A 21,749-nucleotide genomic window follows, 5' to 3' on the forward strand; every position below is an offset into this window, starting at 1 on the left:
AAGATAAACCACCTTAGGTCCTAAGGTAGCTACTGCTTTTGGTGATCCAACTAAAGATTTCTACAGTATACTTGACACGGTTATATGTCTATCTTCCGGTCCAAGCAGATGATTGATTGTCTTATAGAGACTGTAGCTACCCGTGCGCATAGGCATCTTTATGCTATCATCTAAACATTCAGTGTAACAAGGTCAAGAATGTGAATGAAGTTGCATTGCACTATCATAGACATTTATATAGAACCCGTCGTCATATTACCTCTCTATTTATTCTCTCTTCCAGATACTACCGTCTCCTGTGTCAAGGCATCTAGTCCATCCTAATATCTCTCGAGTCAAGACCACCTTATCAAGCCAGAATGCCAAAAACCATCACCATCGACTCTCACCACATTCCACTTCTCGAAAGCTTTCTGGAAACAATCCAGCTGCACATTGAGGAACTCATGGTGACTCTCAACAAGCTCACCGAAGTCCGAGAGCATGTACCCCAGTCACAGACTCAAAAGTGTGCCAACGTGGACAACCTCATAAAGTACATCAGTCTCGAAGCCTGTTGGCACATGCGCACCTTCAACACTTACAAAGAGATTCGAGATATGGTCCGGCCTTCTGCCGAGACCCCTGATAATGTTGATGATCTTACTTAGGCGTCACTAGAATGTGAGACAATGGCCACAATACTATTGTTGAACATGGACTGATAATGAGGCAGAACAGACTTGCTTTCGACGAGAACACGACCAACATCGCTATCAACTCGCCGCATTACTGAGATCAGAATGAATGGTTGTGGGGGTACTGTCAGCTCAAAGTCGCCATCCTTTGCGCTTACCTACCATCGGGCCACTTCTTTTAATTTCACTTAAGTGCTTTTCTTTGCGGGAAGTCTCTGTAGATAGTTACATAATAAGTCTTATGACTTGGTTAGACTTATAAAATACTATTGGCAATCTTATACACTCTCGTACTTCTCGGCCCCGTCATTATCAAAGTGAATGTTGGCCATAAGAGGGTAGATCACAGTGTTCATCCAACGTGTATAGCTACAATTATGTTGTTGATGAAACTTACAAAACCTTGGCCATTCGGTTGGAACAAAGGGCTATTCGTACGATAACAACCATTGTCCAAGCGATGCAAGTTCCCAAATCGGCTGTTCAACACTACTTCTTCTTATTCAACCTTCGTACAATGCCTATTATTTTTCTGTTGTTATCTAGTGGAATATCTCTTGCATACATAGAACATCTCAGTGCTGTAATGAACATGAATGTTCGCATATCTTCCAAGGATATAAGTATCTCTGGTCTTTCCTGACATCTTAAGCTTCGATTTCTTCTCAGCTTTTCTTCAGACAAACCCAAGTTCTTGCACTACTACAGCCCCTCAGATTTGAGATATACAGCAAGCAACAAGAACGACCGAAACCTATACCCTTTCACTCAACTTCCTGCCACCATGCCTTCTCTCAATATTTTCTCTTCTTTCCCCAAGAAGGAGGACCCCAAGGTGGATGCCCAGAGGGAGGAGGATGCTGCTGCTGCCAGGGCTAAAGTTCTGAGAGATCTGGAGATTGAGAATGGCCGACTGCGCCTGAAGAACGCCTCCCTCCACAGTGAGCTTATGGAAGTTTACCAAGAGACCTACCACACCGCCCGTAGAGTCGATACTACACGAGCTCTTTTCAATTCGACTCTCGGCAGGCTGATGGTTATAGATCAGCAAGTGGAAGCCGCCTTCGACATAAAAGAGACCAGGCATGCGGTCGAGAAGAATGCCGATGTCAAACCAGTCGACAAGGCCATTGCTGTGGAGTGGCTCAAGCCTACTCAGGTTGAGCGGACTGTCATCCGAGCCAACCTTAAGCAGTGCATCAATGCACTTGAGAAACATCTTCAGAAGACGACGTAAATGGACGGCCTTGCGTTGAACGCCTGTGGTCGGTTTTTGAGTGAAAAGATTGGAAAGCTGACTTGTTCTCAGGTTGATATGTCTCAAAACAAGCCGGACTTGACTTGACGTAAGTTTCCGGAGTAAGCTTGGTTTCCGATTAGGAATGAAGCACATTTGTTAGCTCTGGTTTAGTAGTAAAAATCAATAAAAGCACAAAAAAGGTCGAAAAAGAATCACTCTATCTCTCTTGAAATTGTCCCATTTTGTACCTTTTGTGATAAACAAATAAAACGTGAAATGTTGCTTGCTATAGCATGTCTAACTCTTCACTCCATCTTTTAGCTCCTGCTTAATCCTAGTGACGGTACCGGCACCACCATATGTCATTCCTGTGTAGACCATCGCTACGCTTGCACCAGCGTTAAGGATCTGTCGTGCTTGTTCGCCGTTGGTGATACCTCCTGTGGCGAAGATGACCTTTTGAGCACCACCCTTGGCGCCGAGGCTGGCCTTGAAAGAGTGCTTGTCTAGCATCTTGCGGTAACGGCCAACGAGGTCGAGTGTGCGGCTGTACATGGCAGGGCCCGAGTAACCACCCGTCTCCATGAGGTTTTGTCGCTCCTGAGTGGTAAGCTTAATACCAGGGGGGATGACGCCGTCTCGTCGCTTGGTGGTGTTTCCAACAATAACTCCATCGACTCCACTTCGGTGAACAGCCTCGACAATACCCTCCATCTGTGTGTCCTCATCCTCATCGGGAGAAACCTTGACCATGACCTTAGGCCTTTGCTGTCGGTCGGTCTTAGCAGCCTCCTCAACAACGGCGCTCAGGAGCCGTGTCAGGGGCTCAGTGGCTTGGAGATCACGAAGACCAGGAGTGTTAGGGCTGCTGACATTGACGACCAGGACGTCGGCGTAGCGAGCGAGTCTTCGCACACAATAGACGTAGTCTTCAGCAATGGCCTTCTCATCCCGCTCGTCTGTCTCCTTGTTCTTGGCGATCTGAACAGCCAGAAGTCGGCCCTCTCGCAGACTTCCAGGAGGAACCTTGGCGTTTCCGTTCAGAACATCCTTCTCAGTAAGTCCAAGAGATCGGGCATATCGTCGAAGTCGGTCCCTCAATCGAATGGCCATATCGTCAGCTCCGCGGGAGTTCAAACCGTATCGGTTGACCATGCCATCGAGGCTACGGACACGGAACACTCGAGGCTTAGGGTTGCCCTCCTGAGGGAGGGGTGTGCAGCCACCAATCTCGACAATACCAGCTCCAAGATCAAACAGCGCATCTGCGATCTCACCGTCCTTGTCAAGACCAGCGGAGATAGCGATTGGGTTCTGCACTTCGGTTCCAAAGACGTTGACGGCCAGGTCGGGGGAGTTGAGAGTAGTATCGCGCTCGCGGGGGTTGAGGTTGAGTTCATGGAGCACCTTCAGCGCTGTGGTACCAGCATGGTGGGCATCCTCAGCATCGGGGTATGCCCAGCGCAGCAGCGGGGGAACGACCCATCGGTGGAAGAAAGCTCGAGTATCGGTAGCGTAGAGGTAAGAGCCGTAAAGAGCAGCAGCAGCTACACTGCCGTAAAGAGCGAGTCTGAGACCAGCTCCGTCACCGGCGGAAGAAGAAGACGAAGCGTTGCGGCGCTGAACGACGTTTGACTTGGGGAGAGCAGGGCGGGCGGATGAGGCAATTCGGGTGCCTGAGACGGCAGCTCGTGATCTGAAGAGAGCGGCAGACATGGCTGGGAAGTAATGCTGGGCCGGGCCAGCTCCCAATGGTTCAACAAGACGCGAGAGTTGGTTTCGGGTGAAGCTTCAACTTGCATCCACAAATTCCCGACCTTGGACTGCAGAGCCCAGTGCAGCACAGTATAGACACAGTACAACTAAGAAAGATTGACAGCACATGAAACGAAGCGCCAACATCAATTGCTAGATATATATTTAATGTCTCCCCAATTACTTTACCTAACCAGTTCTATCATAGATTTGATAAAAATTCCATCATAGAATCTCGAATTTCTTATCTGCCATATCTCGTAGCCAGGCCTAGAACAGAAAGTAGCCCGATCTAGTTGCAATTAGATGTATTTTTATCTATCCTCCAGTATCTATCAGATCATGAATATGATCGTGGGTAGAGCTCACAATGTTGTAGTCCTATAATAAAGCCGATTTGAGGTGAAATAGAACGACCATGACACGAGAATGAAAACTCTTCAAGATATTCACATCTCCATTCGAGTACCTGCGTACCAAAAGAATGTGATTACTAGAGCTGCAATGAACCACCTGTATCATGACCATTCAGACCAGTTTCTAATCGGTGGCATCACTCTCATTCAGATCCACAGTCTCTCATGTTCCGGGCCGGCTTGATATTTCGGGGTCTGGATGATTATTCCGATCGGTGCGGTCTTCGCACAATTCGGAGCACGAAATTAATCCGGGATCCACTTTCGGCCGTCTACAAAGCCGTCTCTTAGTGCACTCGGCGTCCCATCCATCATGACTTCGGTCTATTCGGCCATCGTATACACCATGATTTGTAACGAATGTACAATGCGACATTGCATCGCGATAAGATCGCAGATCACTTCACGTAAATGTATGGGGTAGGATTGTATATAAGAAGCTTGGTAGAACACCAATAATGGTTTTCACTACCCTCACAATTCAGTTCAGTTCCATAATTATACAATAAATCTCATCACCAGATTTAATACCCTTAATAACACCAATAAATTCGAAAATGTCTCGAGCAGTGCTGATCTCTGGTGCAACCGGAAAGCAAGGCGGTGCTGTTCTCAACAGACTCGTCAAGCAAAAAGCCGACTTCGAGATTCTCGCCGTCACCAGAAACGCCAAGTCTCCTTCAGCTCAAAGGCTCCTCGCCAAATCACCAAACATCAAGCTTGTTCAGGGCAATTTCGCTGATCCTGCTGGACTCTTCAAAATGGCCAAGAGTGTTACAGACAAGCCTATCTGGGGAGTGTTCAGTGTCCAGGTAATAATGTTCCGTCCTCCGAAAGCGTGCAGCCACTGACTTGTTCTCTATAGGCACCCATAGGCTTCGATCAAGGAGGTGGTGGAGAGGTTGGACAAGGCAAAGGTCTTGTCGACGCCGCCTTGGATGCCGGAGTCAAGTTCTTTGTCTACACCTCAGTTGATCGACATGGCAAAGACTCTGAAAACAATCCGACCCCAGTTCCCCATTTCATAGCCAAGCATGAGATTGAGAAGCATCTTATTGCACGTACCGCCAATACCGATATGAAGTGGACCATCCTGCGACCCACCGCCTTTATGGACAACTTGACCGATAACTTCCTCGGAAGATCGTTTATCACAGCTTGGAAGCTAGCTGTCCCGACGAAACCCATTCAGTTTATCTCCGTAACCGACGTGGGAATCGCTGGTGGTGAGGCTTTCCTTCACCCTGAGAGATACGCGGGCCGTGCGGTATCACTGGCCGGCGACGAGTTGACGCTTGATGAATTCCAACAGGTCTTCAAGGAGAAGACGGGTCGGGACGTTCCCTCTGCCTATAGTCTCATCGTTTACCCAATGATGGCCATGATCAAGGAGTTGGGATATATGTTCAAATGGTTCAACGATGTTGGTTTCGATGCGGACTTGAAGGCCTTGAAACAGGATTTCCCGGAGATAAAGACCTTTGGCACTTGGATCGAGACGGAAAGCGACTTTGCTCGCAAGTGATTCCCCGCCGCTTCCTGGAAGTTGTTTCGGAGCATGCGCTTTCTTGTTGATAAACACAGTTATAGATGATTCTTTTAATAAACCCAATCAAGAATCGTACCAGACTTCCACTTAATTTTGAACGCAATCTTATTAACTGGACGGCGAGGCTTTAGATATCAAACCAACGGGAAAGTAGAGTATCGTCGCTGAGTGGCAAGCAGTGGGAATTCGATGGTTGTGTCCTGCAAGTCTACCTATAGCAAGTTGTCAGTATCGTGGTGGCTCAAGACAAAACGATGTCTTACTTTGCACATATTTGCAGATGTAATGCCACATTGACTCATCTCTTTCACGATTTCATTCGCCACAGCTTTGGCGACGAGATTGGTATCCCCAAATGCTACCATAATTCTTAGTATGAAATCCAAAGTTTCCTCACTGTGTATATCGGGTTCGACAGGAGATGTATTAGATAGGAAGACCAAAGCGGCCATGTATGCCGAGAAACAGATAAGGGGATTGGCAAAGGTCGTTGCGAGTTCTGGTACCATTTTGAAGATATTCAGAATCTCTTCCGCAGCCGGAACTAGACGGTCTTGCGACAACCGAATCATATAACTTGGCAGCCCCTGCAAATTCGACTTCATCCTCCACAATGCCGCTCTATGGAGACATATGGTAGCCGTGTGTAGCATGACGTTGACAAATACGGCATTATGGATTTTGTAGTTTTCAGGAAGACAGAGAGTCTTTGGTAACATAAGTAGCATGAACTTGAGGTCATTGTCGATTTCTCGATGTCTTTGCCAGTATACTTCATCGCTCGAAACGTTGGCAAACTGCTCTTGACTGTGATCCGAGCTGTTATGCTCTATGGTTCGATGGAAGATCTGCGCTGTAAGAACCATGCCTGCGAAAGACGAGTGTGGTTCAGCTTCGAGAAGTTGATCTCCGAGAAATTTCGGTTGCTCCTCTATTCCGTATGTATACGCTTCATCCGAAGCTGGAAGACGGGTGTTCATCTATGCCGTTGTCAGTTATTATCCAAAGTCCTGACTAATCAAACTAACTTTTTGATCATTGATCAAAGCCGGCCATCCTGTTGTTGCATAAACAAAGCGGTCAAAACAGAATATGGTCCACCACGTGCGACGACGCTCCTCGAGCTCGATCCAGTCCGTTCCAAAATTCCCATATGGCTGGAGACTATCGACCTGATGCAGATTCAATATCTGTGCAGCTCTAAAGGCGGATGCTAGAGTGATGGAAGCCTTTGCAAACATGGTATGTTCGGCTTCAAAACAAGACATTAGTGCCCAGGCTTGTACATGGCCTAACAAGAGGGAGCTGGTTCCAAGCCCCTATATGTCCGAGTTAGACTACTGTTCAGTGATCTGTCGTGGTGAAACATACCCCGAATTCATGTTCTTGTAGAAGCGTTCTAGCACGCTTGTAAAGCATCGTGCCTAGGTGGCGGTATGAATCGGTGGTCTCTGCAGCAAATGCCATTACGATGTACTGAAGGCACATTGGCGGCTTCATATGATCGGGCTCGACGAGAGATGTCATGAAACGCTGCCGATGTAACATGGGCGGAGGCTGATAGATATTATCGAAGTATATATTCATCCTATTCCGCATGGTTATTATAAGTTCATAGCTATGAAGAATCGGTGAAGAAGTACTCACAGCGTTTCAATGAGATGTTGAGGAAGCGATCCATCGGAAAGATCCAGCCGCGCAACATGGTCATCTGGTTGGCTTGGTGGTGTTATGTCGGCAAGTGAAAGAGCATCGTCTCTGTACTGACTATCACCGAAACAGGACGTTTTCGTCTTTTGAGACGCTTGCAGTATTTGCTCGAGGCGTTCTTAAGTTAATGAGATTAGTGAATGCACCTTGATAAATCATTGACTATCACCATAGATACAACCGCAACTTACCAAGTTTGGCCTCCAAATCTTTTACTTGTCCTCGATTTCTGGCTCGATAAGGTTGTCTAGAGTTGGAGTAGATACATTCATAATTTTGTTTGCGACATCGACCGCAGCATGGCCTTGTACGGTCACATTTCAGCTTGCTCTTGCGACACTGGTGACAGCTAAATGGGGCAATAGCGGTATTATCGCCCCCAGCATCATCACTACGGATGTAAATAGCTGCCATTTCTTCGTCACTCATGATGAATAAATCATTGAGGATTCCGGGAAATATTGTAGGGAAGATAAGCAAATTAGAAAGGTGCAGGATCGAGCCGCAGCTAGAGTTACTGTAGGAAGGCACGGAAATAGTGGAGTGGAGAGACTAACAAACGGAAGTAGCACTAGCAGTATTATCCAATATCTCAACAATCTGCCGTAAAATGAATGTACCTAACTAATATTGGCCATGTATGGTCTAATTTTTGGTTATGAAGGAATTTTGAACAGAGGTAAGATGTCTTATATTCTACTGTTCTTACCTTGTCTACCTAGGTTGTTAGATTCGTCATCGATACAATATTCACGAATCCTACAACCCCGCCATAGATTAATTAACCTGGGGGCAAACTCAACTCAAACACAAACAAGACACAATTGACTTTGGTTACTTTAAAGCAAAGATGAAGTTCATTTTTGGCTAGGAAGAATATCCCGCTGCTCTAGTCTTGCCTGTGTCTTTTCTATACCTCTCGTTTCATTGTCAAAGATTCATTGAATGTCCCCCCATTCTTTCTTTACCCAAGCTCCAAAGCTAGGTCAAGAACAGCCTCCCATTCAACGCTCTTTCATCATGATGTAGACATGGGTCTTGTCGGAAGTAAGACAGTGAGGACTGTCGTTGTACTCGCGGGCCGGGAAGCGAAGAGTCACTTCCATCATGGGCTCCTTGTCCTGCTGAGTACTACCGCCACCAGAAGCCCCATCCTTACCAGCACCGACAGTCTTGAGACTCTTGACGGTGCAGTTGAGGCGGGGACGGAAGTTTCGGTCATAGCCATCGCGAGTGAGACGGTTGTGCTCGTCCTGAATCTTCGTTAACGTTGTATTTTTAAAGAGGGACACTAACAACTTACAACAGCACGGAGAAGATCGTACTTGCAACGGTTGAGAGCAACGGCGTTCTCGCCACGAAGGTTGAGATCGTTCATGGCATAGCCAATGTCCTTAACGACGGCTTGCATGATGTCCTTGATGTGGTCGGTCTCACTGATGTAGCGCTGCCAAGACAGGAATTGTCAGTTATGCTGTCAGATATCACACTCCCGTAATATTTACCTTGAGGGTCTGAGCAGTATCAGGATCCTCAGCCCAGAGGCGGTGGATGACCTCGTTCATGATCTTGATCTTAGCGCTTTCAGACATGTTGATAGCTTGTAGAAGTTGGGAAAGCAAGTAGTAGTTCGAGGGAAGATCTGTCGATGGAGGTGTCGACAGTTGTGTTGATCAAGTCAACATACAAGAGACTCCATCTCTAGACGAGTTTATATATTTGGATTTCGTCTTCAAACGCTGAAATAGCAAAGATTGACTTTCATTGTCACTGCTGTGCTCAAGTATTCACAATAACAGCGTTTGCTTCTCAGTGGGGAAACTTGTTTGACTTGTTTCTATCGTCAAACGCTCTTTCATCAAACGCTGAAAGGTAGTGATGAAGGGCAATTATGTAAGATAAGAAGATGGTATATAACGTAAAAGAAGGTAGTTAAAGATCAAACAACCAATCCCGCTCAAGGAGCAGGTGGTTTAGGCGTATTTATATCTTTCACTTCACCCAGAGACCCTGCGTTTCCTGCCCCATCTCGGTTGGGGCTCTCTGGTGAAATGGGCCATTCGTAGCTGCGACTCGAGAATGTCGAGTCCTTGTCGTTATCAGAGGGACTCACAGGAGCAACCTCTGTCACGCTATCTGACTTTCGCTCTGCGCCAAGCTCTGGCGTCCTCATACTTCCGCGCAGTTCCTCGGCGTGAGGTCGGTCACCCTCCATCTCGTACATAACATGGGGGCCGTAGCCTCCGGACTGTACAGCTTCAGCCTTTTCGACTTCGGCAACTCGAAGCTTCTCCTCAATATTGCGTCGCTTTCGTCTCTCGCGCAGCCAGAGGAAGATAGCTACACCGAGGAGTATAACACCAAGAGCGACACCAATGCCTACACCAGCTTTTCCTCCACTCGACAGACCTCCTGAAGTAGACTCTGGTTCTGAGGGACCTGTTGCTTCTGCTGCTTCGGAGTCGCCGGATTGGGTCGCTATGGTGGTGGTCCATGAAGATAGTTCAGTTGTGGTTTTCTCGGCTGCTGATGAAGTCGCTGTACTCGCATCGGTAGATTTCGTTGACGCTAATGAGGTCGCCGGCGCAGTTGGATATGAGGTTGGTTCGGTAGCAGTTCCAGTTGGTTCCCAATATTGTTCGCAAATCTTCCAATAACTGTTCTCATATTCTAGATGCTTGTTAGCAAGAACATCTCATGTGATCGCAAATGCATATTTTCTTACGGAACATTTCATCGTCGGTACATTCTTTTTGCGTTCTTCTTTTTTGGTTGATGAGACACACTTCCACTGTATCGACGACGGTCTGGTGGTTCGCTTTGTAGCACCAACAATCGTAGTCGTTATCGTCACAGCCAGTTGCGGCCACGCCAATATCGAAACATCCAGCAACACATTGGGGAATGACCTCGGCGAGGTGCTTTGCGTTCTTGTTGGCCATTGTTATGAATGATAAGTATATATGTATAAGTATAAGATAAGAGGATCAAGTTCAGGATCAAGAAGACAAAGACGAAGACGAAACAAGACGCGAAGGAACAACAAGCTAGTTAGTTAATTGACATGAATGACCCAAGACGAGGGATCACTAGAGGACCTAAATTGTCAAGGCGATCAACGACTCCATTTGAATGAAAGGGACCCCCTGCAGGTTCCTCTTCTATAATGGACCATCGATTAATGCCCTCGGACAGAGGTTTCCGACTATCACAATGCATTGTATAGACTTCAAACAGCTAAAGAACTTTTGCAGACTAGGGTTTCGACTAGTTCATAGGGCAGCGAGCGGCTCACGGCCTCTGATCCCATCAGCACTACATGTGAAATGGGTCGAAGGATTTGTCCCCTGGCCAAAAGGCGACTTTGTAATTTCAGGATCAGTCTAAGCGTAGGGCGGTCCAGGGTCCATAGCCTAAATTATGGATACTAAAGACAAAGAGTTAAAGAATGTCCGGAAGGAAATCCTCTATCCCTCTGGCGATTGGATAGAAAAGGGCGAGAGCCTATTGATGGAAAACTGACATATAACGCATGTCTCTCTAAGCCTCTATGGATACCGGGATGAAGAATGCGATGCGTTGTCGAGTGCGGAACAATCAATACGCGTTAAGATCTACACTGCAGTACTAACTATAGCAACCTCGGATTATTAAACCTCCAGTAACACTCACTCAACTCACTCGACAGATGGTCCAAAGGTCTAGACCACTGCAAGAATGATTCCCATTGGTCAAGGCCCACTAGTCGGGCTCACTATACCGAGCCTTATCGGCCTGGACGGGAAGAGGAGTTGAGGACAGAGCAGAAACAGCGGCTGACCTTTTTTGACGTCGACATCAACACAATTTTGCATACTTATTCGACCAAAATTACAGCAGGAAGGATGTCGATTCTACCGAGGGACGCTCTACCCTCAGTCGCAGGGATTGATCAGCAGATGATCGAGGATATTGTCCTCGACGACATTGTTAATCATGACTACGACCGCACAACAAAATTGACCTTATTGGCCGTCATGATGCTTGTGCAAGATGAAATCTCAGACGTGCGTATGCACCAGAAAATTAACCAGACCTTCCTAGGACGCTTGGGACTAATTATTGACAGGAGGAATATTACGCACAAGAAGACGACGAATCGTTTCAAAGGAAAAACCAAGCTGAACTGCGAAAGATAGGAGAAACAGCAAAGCAGAGGTTCAGGGAAGAAAGAGAGGCAGAGAAGCGAAGAAAGGAGGAGGGGCTTGAAGAGGAAGAAGAGGAGGACGAGGAGGAAGAGGAAGAGGAGGAAGAAGAATTTGAAGAGGAATACGACGATGAAGAGGAAGAGACGGAAGAATCTGAGGAAGAAGAGGAATCCGAAACTGAAGAATCCGATGATGGAAGCGAATGGGATTCGTTATTTTTGTTGGTGCACAATATGCCCGTCGAAAATGAGGAGCCGAAATCGATCGTCAGGAAGCGAAGCTTACCACGGGATGATAGTCCCTGCCCTCCGCCAAGACCACAAGCTGCAAAACGACAGAAAATCGATCCTTTAGCCGCGTCAAAAGCTCCCGTGGTCCAGGATTCCGGAAAAGATGCACCGACACCCGTCACGAGAAAACGAGGCCTTATCACAACTCAAGATGAAACCCCTGCGACCGAAGTCCCATTGACTAAGCGGCAAAGGTTAGCGCCTTCCGCGAACGAGAAGGATGATGCAGACCTGAAGGGGCAGGAAACCAGGTCCTTGGTCCCGTCAGAATGGTTGGCGCCGCAAGAGGAGTTACAAAATACCCAGCTCCCTGCATATCTCCAAGGTCTACTTGGTCGCCTTCCTATAAGCGAGCTTCATCCTGAGGCACAGGAATTTATCTTGGGTCTTAATTACAGCGATCCAAGTTATGAGGATATGGCCAAGACTGGAATCGACATGGGTCTCAGATTCTCAAAGACGGCCAAAACCAGCGAGTACAAAATTGTTTTCCATCATATGATGAGACATCCCATACAAGCTGTCATGTACAATGCTTGCAGAGCAGACGAGGCTCAGCACCACCTCTTTTGGGAGAAGGTCAGGAACGTTACCGGAAAGGAAATACCCCCTGAGCGTATCAAGGAACGTCGTGAAAGGCGTGCCCAGAGAGAGGCTGAGGCTATGGCGAGGTTCAAAGCTCGCAAAGCAGCAGAGGAGGCCAGGAAGGAATCACGGATGCTGAAGGAGAAGTACGTCTCTCAAATTGGTGAAGCATCAAAGTTACCTCTTAAGGAAAAGGTGGGCAGGTGGCTGGCTGAGATTGTTCAGGCTGAAAAGAAATAATATGGCATAACAAGGTACATATTATAGAAAGAGACGGGAGATTGCCTTTGGTTAACTTGGGTTGGGTTGCATGATGCATTTACGAACTTAAGATCGAGATACCCCTTGATAATGATAGGAAGCGACAATAATTTTGTATGGATTAGCACAAGTATTCAGTCACCCGATATTGTTTGACTTTTGCAACGCCCCAGATGTGCAGAATAAACGGACCGTTGAACGAGACTATCGTACGCCATACAACGGTCTGGTGACAGAGTCATGAATAGATGGTACTATCATCATTCAAAACTTTAGAGCATCTGCTCATCATAAGAGCGGTCAAACAAAACTAAAACCCATCTTCTCAAGCTTGTCTTCACAAAACTGCACAGAATCCATCATCAGCCTTAAACGATGTGCATATCATATCAGGACCCTAGACATTGCCCCAGCTTTTAACCATAAAACCCTAGATGCTGATTCAAATCTGTCGATTAAAGCCCTGGCAAAAGAATGCAACTTTGGATACAGATTGATTGGATGTCGATCAGTGGGAACAGAAGAGACATATCTTGAAACACCATGCGTGTGCATTCGGATGTGGCTGAGTCGCGTGCATGCAGAGTCGTCGCTACTGAGACAGAAATAGTACCAGAGGATCGTCTTTACCCACCTTTGTCTGGCTGTGAGAGACTAGAGATGCGACACGAAGATTTTGATGGCGAGCGTTATTAAGGTTGATTGAACCGGATGTTCGGGAGCTCTAGCTGTACAATGCTGACCACATCTTTAACTCCAATGGACACGGAGTTTCATAGATGCAGTTCATGTTTACTGAACAGACAGAAGGTTCAGAGCTGAAAAAAGGGCCCATTGTTCAGTGAGCCAAGGTTAAGAGAGTCTAGATCTTTAGTGCCGAACAACCACCCCACGTTTGTGGATGCGCTTGAATAGAGTCCGTCTTGGCCTACAGCCTGTAGCCACCATCAGCTCAGTGAGACATCTGTTGTTTATCGGTCAACCTTACAATGACGGGATACAGAAGACTGTCAAAGTGATCGTTGTTGATTCTCGATGACAATTCTTCCGTTCCCAGTGGACGGACAATAAAGACAATGAACGTTTTGACCACAAGCTGCGCAATGCTTCGTCGTCATCGCGAGCCACCCGTAAGTGGCTTATCCCATTACATTGGGCCGAGGGGAGGATCAAGTACCTCTACTTTGGAAGCTTGAGTGCTGCGCCAAGGGCTTACCGAGATGGGCAGGTCAACAGTGCATCGATCGATATCAGACCTGACCCCTATCAAATATTTTGGGCTTTAGGTCCCAACAATCAAGTTGGAAGAGTCTGGTGTCATAGGTTTCCGATGCTGACGTTTATAGCGATTTAGCGCCCGTTGGTCAAAGAGCCATGGGTCGTTGCGCGGGTGATGACCTATATTGTCCCTGTAGGTGCTGCATATTTCGGTGAGAAAAGCATGGAAGACCCCCGCTACGTAAGTAATGACAGGCAAGGAAGTTGTAATTGATGGCATAAGCTCCTTTCTTGGTCTTGTTTGCATGTCAGGAAGCCAGTGACATGTCGGTCCGTGAAGTGTCGTCTTTGTTGGTGTTGACAAAGAGTTGGAAACAGTTAAGATCGCCCAATGGACTGGGAACTTTCCCTGGCTGCAGAAGCTTGTTGTTTTTGGTTTCCTTCAGTGGTTGGCTGGGGGCCGCTCCAAGTTGGCAGCTGGTGCAGGTAGGGTAGGCCCAGGTCGCAGCGGGGACAGCGCCTAATTAGGCGTACCCAAGTACCTGTACATGGTGGATGCTTGTCTCAGGAGCGCCCATCCACATCGGATCTCTCTTTCATCACAAGCTTGAGCTAATCTGGCCTGGTGTGTGCAACGCCGTTTCCAAGGTTTCTTTACTCTGCCTTTACTCTACATACATACACTTTTTGGTTTCTTTCTACCTCTTTTGTTGTATATTCCTCTTACCTTTGCCGGTGCACACCTATTCGTCTCTTTGATTCTTACCTGATCGTCTTGTTGTAAAGTTTGTTTGAATAACCCCTGATATATAAAAGTCCTTCGTCGCTGCCACAACCGATTCCATTGTCACCATCGCACATGTGGTCCTAAGCATACGTCTAGATCTCCCGCTTCGATTCGCTTTCCCCTCCTCCCGCTAAGCCTCGACCCCAACCTCGATTTGTATATTGCAATGGACGCCGATATCTTCGCCAGGAGCGGTGGTATAGGAGGCGGCGACTCGGGCGACCGACCTGGATTTTATAAACCCGTTGGTATTGGTTTGGCTGTCGGTTCTGGCGTCTTCATTGGTGTATCCTTTGTCCTCAAGAAGTTCGGTCTATTGCGTGCCAACGAGAAATACAATGAGGTTGCTGGAGAAGGATACGGATACCTCAAGAACTTTTGGTGGTGGACGGGTATGATTCTTATGATCATTGGCGAGATCCTCAACTTTGTCGCATACGCTTTTACCGATGCTATCCTCGTTACGCCTCTGGGAGCTCTATCCGTCGTTATTGCAGCTATTCTTTCGAGTATCTTTCTCAAGGAACGTCTTAGTCTGGTGGGAAAGGTTGGGTGTTTTCTGTGTATCGTTGGCTCGGTCGTCATTGTTATGAATGCGCCCCATTCGTCGTCCGTCAGCGATATTCAGCAGATGCAAAGTTACTTCATAACGCCAGGCTTTCTCACCTATGCTGGCATCATTCTAGTCGGTTCTGCGGTCACTGCTATCTGGGTTGCGCCAAAATATGGTAACAAGAACATGTTGGTCTACATCTCCATCTGCAGTTGGATTGGTGGATTGAGTGTCGCATCGACCCAGGGCTTGGGTGCTGCCATCATTGCTTGGATTGGAGGCAAGCCTCAGTACAAGGAGTGGTTCCTATGGGTTCTGTTTGTCTTTGTCATTGGAACACTGTTGACAGAGATCATTTATCTCAACGTACGAAACCCGATAACCCTTTTTTCTCCTTTGCTAACTTGTAGTAGAAAGCGCTCAACATTTATAACGCGGCTCTTGTTACTCCGACATACTACGTCTACTTTACCAGTACTACCATTATCACATCAGCGATCCTTTACCAAGGTTTTAAGGGCTCTGTCCAGTCTATTGTGACCGTGGTGTTGGGTTTCTTGACCATCTGCTCTGGAGTAGTATTACTACAAATATCGAAATCAGCAAAGGATGTGCCTGATGCTGCTATCTTCAATGGTGATCTCGACCAGATCCAAACCATTGTCGAACAGGAGCAGCCAGAGACGGATCCCAAGGCCGACGCCATCCGTGGAACAGCTGCCATTGTGCGACAGATCTCTCAGCGAAGACTTAGAATGGAGGCCGAAGAGCTCAAGCGACTCCACGAGGAAAAGATGATGATGGAAACCATGGATCCTATCCGTGAGGATGGATCGCAGCCAGAGTGGGAATGGGATGGATTGAGAAGGAGAAGGACAATGACTTTCCGGACTGGACGAACCGGAACAATTAGCAGCTCAAGAGCAGGATCCGTAACATCTCCTCCCCCGCAGATACCCCCGATCTCTCCCCGGTTTGCCGTTAGGCCAAGCAGTCCCAGACAGCACCCACCACTAGGCATGTCCCAATTCCCTTCGGTCGACGATGACGATGACGATCGCGACGACGATAACCGCCAAGAGACGAACACACTCTTTTCTAGTATCGCCGGGACTATTAGGGGCCGAGCCCGAGGCTTTACCAATTTCTCTGGACGACACGCCAACGACGATCACGAAGACGATAAGCCCCGTCCTCGGAGCCCGATGCCTCCCGTCCCTCTAACCGAGATTGCCGTCCCCCGGGACAAGGCCGACGAAGAACATACCGCTTACTACGGTCAAACTCGCGAACACGCGTTCAATGGTCTGGACACTGAGTACCGAGGGGCGTCATTCCGAAGTGGTAACAGTCTAGCACCTCCGACGCCCCCGCCTCATGGACAACCTCCCGAAATCACACGGCGTCAGTTTTCATTCCACAATGTTTTTAGGCGACCTCACTCATCGTCTAGATCAACGTCGCATGTCGAGGACCCAACGGAGGAAGAGCAGGCCGGACTCGTCAAGGACGATAGCCCACCCCCCGGACCAGCCTACCGATAGGGACCAATCCGCTGGGTAAAATGGGCTTTTGGGATGGGATTATGAGCTGGGGAAAATATGCATATGCACGGCGTTGTTGGTTTTGGTCTTATTTCTGGGTAACGTAGCTTGTTTGGTTTGTTCAAGGGCTCTCGGTTGCATAGCGCTTGTATGAGGTCGTCGCTCTTGGGTGGGAGGGTATAGACATGTCTTTGGGACAGCGCGAGCTTGATGAATGACTACCTGTATATACAAAACTGCTGTGGAACATGGATGGCCGAGTTAGTGGAGGATAGGAACACGACATGACGAATAAAGCTTAGGTGTACTAGGTTTAAGTGTTGTTCAAGGTGTATGCTGTGGGACACTGGATAAGACATGTTTTATGGGAATGCGATAGTGAGATATGAGATATGCTGAAGAGAATACGAACAATAGTTATCTGATTACATGATCGATGTCCTGCTAAGGTCCCAGACTTTAGGCTATGTGTGTTGTGTTGTGTAACCTGACTCGGTGCACGGATAGGTACCCGGCTCCATATCATGAGAACTGAGTGTCATGATGAAACCCCAACAATTTGATTGATCTCTTTATCACCCCGCAATTGTCGGGCGGTCATGCTGTAATAGTAATAAATGCCCAGCCGCCCAGTCCAGGCCCGCTGCCCGTTTCTCGAACTTTCCAAGAAAGACGCGCTTAGAAATCCAATCACAGTCTTCCTAGAATCAGGGTCCTTCCCATGTAAAACAATCCAACATTCCATGGTGTCATTGTAGTTCGCCCGTTGTCAATCTCTCGCCCGGCCAGATAGATTTGAGGCACTAACCACTTACCTTTACGTCCACAGCATCACTTAGACCTGAGCACCTAGCTTTGAGCGCCGATATTCTTCCCTTTTTTGTTTACCGACGCAGCAATTGTTCTTTATATATAAATCTCTAGGCTTGTAGCAGGTTCTCTACTTATCCGAGGCGCCCGAGCTAGTATCTCTATTCATCGATTATCTTAAATTGCCTACAACGAACGGCCTTCATCACAGTTGACCGCTTCATACACTCAAGACATAGCCGCCATGTCCAAATCACTTCAACTCAAAGAAGAAGGGAACAAATGTTTCGTGCAAGGCGACTATGTCGGCGCTGACAGCCTATACTCCAAAGCGTGAGCTCATCCCATATATACCTTAATCATGCATCCATACAAACATCGGCGCCGGGAGAAATAAGCTGGGTGATATCCATTCTGACATATTTCATTTCCACCCACAGCATCATCGCCGACCCCAAGAATCCAGCACTTTACACCAATCGTGCCATGGCCCGTCTCAAGTTGAATTACTGGGACTCAGTTATTACTGACTGCGAGGCTTGCCTGCAGCTTACGCCTGATAATATGAAAGCTCGTTACTATCTCGCTGAAGCGCAACTGGCTCTCAAGGACTATGACGCTTCTCTAGAGAGTGCACTACACGCGCACAAGCTATGCGCTGCTACAAACGACCGCTCTCTCGCTGCTGTGACGGCACTCGTTTTGCGCTGCAAGAAGGAACGTTGGGACGATATGGAGAAGAAGCGCATGCGCGAAGCTAAGGACCTTGAAAGAGAGGTGATGGAGCTTCTGAACAGGGAGAAGGTCTCTGCGCTTGCGGAAACGGATGATGGAATGGAGAAGCAGGAAATCGAAGAGGAGACTCAAGCCAAGATTGAGAGAATGAAGGACATCTTTGAAAGAGCAAGGGCGGGCGATGAGAAGAAGCGAGAGGTTCCCGACTGGGCGATTGACGATATCAGCTTTGGCTTCATGATTGATCCCGTTGTGGTAAGTTTTACTGATGAAAGCACACATACGTCGAGAGCATGATCTGACATATAATCTAGTCAAAGACAGGAAAGTCATATGAGCGCTCATCTATTATGGAACACCTCCGACGACACCCCAGCGATCCTCTGACCCGTGAGCCACTCGTTGCATCTGAGTTGCGACCAAATCTGGCGTTGAAGCAAGCCTGTGAGGAGTTCCTCGAGAACAATGGCTGGGCTGCTGACTGGTAAGGCTTGTCAGCTTGAGATGCACAACCATGGTCTGGGCGAGCATAACGAGCACGAGCAAAGCAATGCGATGCGATGCAGAGGAGAATATATGAGGTTTGAACAACCACGCCCCGACAGCTTTTATTCCTATCTTTTCAATTGTGTTTCTGGAGTTATGGGCGTTGGTATATGTTCCATGGATGGATCATCTGGCATAGCTCGGCGTCTCGAATTCTTTTGTAGTATTGTTAAATGATATGACAATCTAAGCAATCATTACTACCGTTCACTTATTTGCCTGTGCGTGTTAAGAGAAACAAATTGTTCCTTTCAGAATCATGCTTGGTGGCAGATGATGAGACCACGGTAAGCATTAGTGTTGGTATCACAAGGGCATGCATTTCAAATCTCACGTCAAGAAACTGTCAAAGGTTCGCAAAAATCAATTGCTCATAATTATTCTTCGACTCAATACTGTCTAATTACAGTTTATCAATCCATCTAGCAAATATCCTCCGTGTATTCCTAACATATTTCCTGGGGTATCAATGTCTATTCGTTCTTGCTTTCTCGTATTATCATGTCGTCCAATCTGTGTAGTGTGTAGTCTATACTCGGTCGAGATCTAATAAAGCTGTTCATAACGCCTCGTATCTCCAATCTCTTGTGTTGTGTTTCGTTTTTCGCTTTCCGCAGCGAATCTAATTCTGTAGGCAATCCAAAGGGGAAGGGGGGTATCGTATCTCGTAAGCGTGTGCTGTGTCGTGTAGTCTAGGGTATGGTACAATGATGCAGGGAGTGTCTTCAGCCATGTGTTACACCTGGCTCTTACAACTCCACCAAGCGAACAACCAACTTCTCCTTGGGGCGGAGAGTGAAAGTTGGGCCAGCGACTTCAACTTTCTTGTTTTCGGCGCCAACAGGCTTCTCGATTCTGAACTTTCGGAGAATCTCGACCAGGATGACCTTCATCTCCATCATGGAAAGCTGCTTGCCGATGCACATTCGCGGGCCGTTGTGGAACGTCTCAAATGCGTAGGCACTCGCAGCGTTGCCCGACAGATCATTCCAGCGGTCAGGGTTGAGGTCTCGAGCGTCAGGACCCCAGACGGAGGGGTGAGTGTTCATGACAGCAGGCGAGAGCTGGATGACAGTTCCCTTGGGGAGAACAACACCGGCGATTTCGACATCCTGAGTGGCTTGGCGAGGTGCCATGGCGACTGCGCAGTAGAGGCGGAGAACTTCGCGCACAAAGTTGTGCAGGTAGGGAAGCTTGTCGATATCGGGGAAGAAGGGCATGGGGCAAGTGTTGTCCAGGTCCATTATTTCTTCTCGAAGGCGCTGCTGAACGTCGGGTCGGCGCGAGAGTTCGTGGATAGCCCAAGTGATGGAGCAGGCAGTGGTGTCGTGTCCAAGAATCAAGAGGTTCAGGATGTATTCGACAATGCTTTCGTCGTTCCAAGCGGCATCGTCGTGGTCCAGGAGGCATTGAAGAGCATCTCCATGGTTGGATTGACCCTTCTCGCTCAGGTTTCGTCGAATGTTGACAAAGCCATGGATGAAATCGCGGACCTTGCTGCAGCTCTGAGAGAACTCGACACATTCTTGGATAGGGACGAATTGGCGGACTGGAACCAGAGAGTTCAGATAGTTGACGATATGGCCGACTGCAGAAGGCTGCATCATATTAGTGAAGGTCTCGAACAAGGGAGACTCGTCAGATTCGAGATGGTTCAGATCAAGGCCAAAGGTTTCAAGTCCGATGACATCAAGGACGGTCTTCCAAACATGGGTCTCGATTTCGATGTTGCCATTCTCAGCATGTCGTTGAGTCAAAACGCGAATCAATTGCTCGGCCTTGGTCTGGACAGTAGGGAAGAAGGCCTTGAGGCGTGGAGCCGAGAAGGGCTGGCTGATGGCCTGGCGGCGGACCTTGTGAAGCTTACCTTCGACGAAAGGAAGTCCATCACCGATGATTTCATGTGCGAACTGGCGAGCAAAGGCGGGCTTTACGAAGAAGGAGGCTTTGGTCTGGAGGACTTGCTTGTATGCGTCCATGGTGTTGACGAAGAGAGTCTCACCGTTGGCGAAGTTCAGATATCGGATAAGAGGTGCTTCAGGATGGTCTCGAGACCACTTGCAGAAGAGTTCGGGGAACCAAGGGACCTGAAGGAACTTTGCGGCCTGGCCAAGGAAGAAGGCGTTGTCGGTAGGACCGGGCAGATGTCGGAGAGGCGAGACATAGAAGGGGTATACAAAGATGTTGAAGATGGCAATACCAAGGATGATAAAGCACAAGATGATCATTCCCATCAAGAGAGAAGACACCAAGGCCGGAGCAGACATAGCTGCGAGCCCGGAGAGGGCGGACATCAACATTGTGATGGATGTTTCCAAGAAGGTTTCCAAAAAAGAGGAGTGTGATAGCTCGATGAAGATCGTTGTCAGGATAGAAGGTTGTTGTCAAGATGGTAGTAGGTGTATTGGTCAAAAGGCTAGTTGATACTATAGTCTAGAGACCAGAGGGTGGAATGTGGAAGATGGATGAAGAGAAAGAGGAAAGGAAGAAGATCGAAAAGGCAGCGTCACAAACGAAGACTAAATACCCCTAGCTATCCTGTTGTTCTGGTGTTCCGAACTGCCATGCCAGTGCCAGCAAGTGACTGGCACTGCGGCGGGCATACGCATCGTTCAAGGTGATCAGGACTGACGTTCCAACTTTCAGTGGGGGCGTTCTCTGGTTACATTTACTGTTCGAAGGATCTAAACTGATGCTCGGTCGGACACTTCACATGTGGCACAGGATAACGGAGTGTTCCTGATGGAATAGATATCCATTGGGGGCCGAACTGGAGAACAGGACGAAGTCTCTTATATGGAATCTAGCAATCAGGCTGATTATCCAGTCATCAGTGCAGTACAGATGCAATGGCACCTCAAGCCTTCTCGAGTCCCCAAGGCTGTG

At 47.9% G+C, this 21,749-nt stretch overlaps 11 protein-coding genes across 11 annotated transcripts; 6 read left to right on the forward strand and 5 right to left on the reverse strand.

The window, feature by feature from the left end:
- Positions 1-359: 359 nt before the first annotated feature.
- FIESC28_04801 (uncharacterized protein) lies at positions 360-650 on the forward strand (the record flags this gene model as incomplete). The annotated part of the gene is made up of 1 exon (XM_031158948.1): positions 360-650. The coding sequence occupies one exon, from the start codon at positions 360-362 to the stop codon at positions 648-650; it is 291 nt and encodes a 96-aa protein (XP_031016900.1).
- An 811-nt stretch (positions 651-1,461) lies between these two features.
- On the forward strand, positions 1,462-1,914 carry FIESC28_04802 (uncharacterized protein; the record flags this gene model as incomplete). Its single annotated transcript, XM_031158949.1, has 1 exon — positions 1,462-1,914. One exon carries the CDS (start codon positions 1,462-1,464, stop codon positions 1,912-1,914), a length of 453 nt encoding a protein of 150 aa, XP_031016901.1.
- Positions 1,915-2,214: 300 nt separating this feature from the next.
- FIESC28_04803 (uncharacterized protein) lies at positions 2,215-3,633 on the reverse strand (the record flags this gene model as incomplete). The annotated part of the gene is made up of 1 exon (XM_031158950.1): positions 2,215-3,633. The coding sequence occupies one exon, from the start codon at positions 3,631-3,633 to the stop codon at positions 2,215-2,217; it is 1,419 nt and encodes a 472-aa protein (XP_031016902.1).
- A 1,012-nt stretch (positions 3,634-4,645) lies between these two features.
- FIESC28_04804 (uncharacterized protein) lies at positions 4,646-5,613 on the forward strand (the record flags this gene model as incomplete). Its single annotated transcript, XM_031158951.1, has 2 exons — positions 4,646-4,900; positions 4,954-5,613. The coding sequence occupies 2 exons, from the start codon at positions 4,646-4,648 to the stop codon at positions 5,611-5,613; spliced, it is 915 nt and encodes a 304-aa protein (XP_031016903.1).
- Positions 5,614-5,771: 158 nt separating this feature from the next.
- On the reverse strand, positions 5,772-7,776 carry FIESC28_04805 (uncharacterized protein; the record flags this gene model as incomplete). The annotated part of the gene is made up of 6 exons (XM_031158952.1): positions 5,772-5,849; positions 5,901-6,617; positions 6,666-6,956; positions 7,009-7,225; positions 7,285-7,465; positions 7,539-7,776. The coding sequence occupies 6 exons, from the start codon at positions 7,774-7,776 to the stop codon at positions 5,772-5,774; spliced, it is 1,722 nt and encodes a 573-aa protein (XP_031016904.1).
- A 575-nt stretch (positions 7,777-8,351) lies between these two features.
- FIESC28_04806 (uncharacterized protein) lies at positions 8,352-8,939 on the reverse strand (the record flags this gene model as incomplete). The annotated part of the gene is made up of 3 exons (XM_031158953.1): positions 8,352-8,600; positions 8,651-8,794; positions 8,853-8,939. The coding sequence occupies 3 exons, from the start codon at positions 8,937-8,939 to the stop codon at positions 8,352-8,354; spliced, it is 480 nt and encodes a 159-aa protein (XP_031016905.1).
- Positions 8,940-9,304: 365 nt separating this feature from the next.
- Positions 9,305-10,289, reverse strand: FIESC28_04807 (uncharacterized protein; the record flags this gene model as incomplete). The annotated part of the gene is made up of 2 exons (XM_031158954.1): positions 9,305-10,017; positions 10,073-10,289. The coding sequence occupies 2 exons, from the start codon at positions 10,287-10,289 to the stop codon at positions 9,305-9,307; spliced, it is 930 nt and encodes a 309-aa protein (XP_031016906.1).
- A 942-nt stretch (positions 10,290-11,231) lies between these two features.
- Positions 11,232-12,649, forward strand: FIESC28_04808 (uncharacterized protein; the record flags this gene model as incomplete). The annotated part of the gene is made up of 2 exons (XM_031158955.1): positions 11,232-11,393; positions 11,456-12,649. 2 exons carry the CDS (start codon positions 11,232-11,234, stop codon positions 12,647-12,649), a joined length of 1,356 nt encoding a protein of 451 aa, XP_031016907.1.
- Positions 12,650-14,841: 2,192 nt separating this feature from the next.
- On the forward strand, positions 14,842-16,772 carry FIESC28_04809 (uncharacterized protein; the record flags this gene model as incomplete). Its single annotated transcript, XM_031158956.1, has 2 exons — positions 14,842-15,594; positions 15,642-16,772. The coding sequence occupies 2 exons, from the start codon at positions 14,842-14,844 to the stop codon at positions 16,770-16,772; spliced, it is 1,884 nt and encodes a 627-aa protein (XP_031016908.1).
- A 1,054-nt stretch (positions 16,773-17,826) lies between these two features.
- FIESC28_04810 (uncharacterized protein) lies at positions 17,827-18,805 on the forward strand (the record flags this gene model as incomplete). The annotated part of the gene is made up of 3 exons (XM_031158957.1): positions 17,827-17,915; positions 18,023-18,572; positions 18,632-18,805. 3 exons carry the CDS (start codon positions 17,827-17,829, stop codon positions 18,803-18,805), a joined length of 813 nt encoding a protein of 270 aa, XP_031016909.1.
- Positions 18,806-19,612: 807 nt separating this feature from the next.
- Positions 19,613-21,163, reverse strand: FIESC28_04811 (uncharacterized protein; the record flags this gene model as incomplete). The annotated part of the gene is made up of 1 exon (XM_031158958.1): positions 19,613-21,163. One exon carries the CDS (start codon positions 21,161-21,163, stop codon positions 19,613-19,615), a length of 1,551 nt encoding a protein of 516 aa, XP_031016910.1.
- Positions 21,164-21,749: the final 586 nt, after the last annotated feature.

The sequence above is a fragment of the Fusarium coffeatum genome (assembly GCF_003316985.1).
Source record: "Fusarium coffeatum strain FIESC_28 chromosome Unknown BRIP53273_contig_106, whole genome shotgun sequence".
NCBI lineage: Eukaryota > Fungi > Ascomycota > Sordariomycetes > Hypocreales > Nectriaceae > Fusarium > Fusarium coffeatum.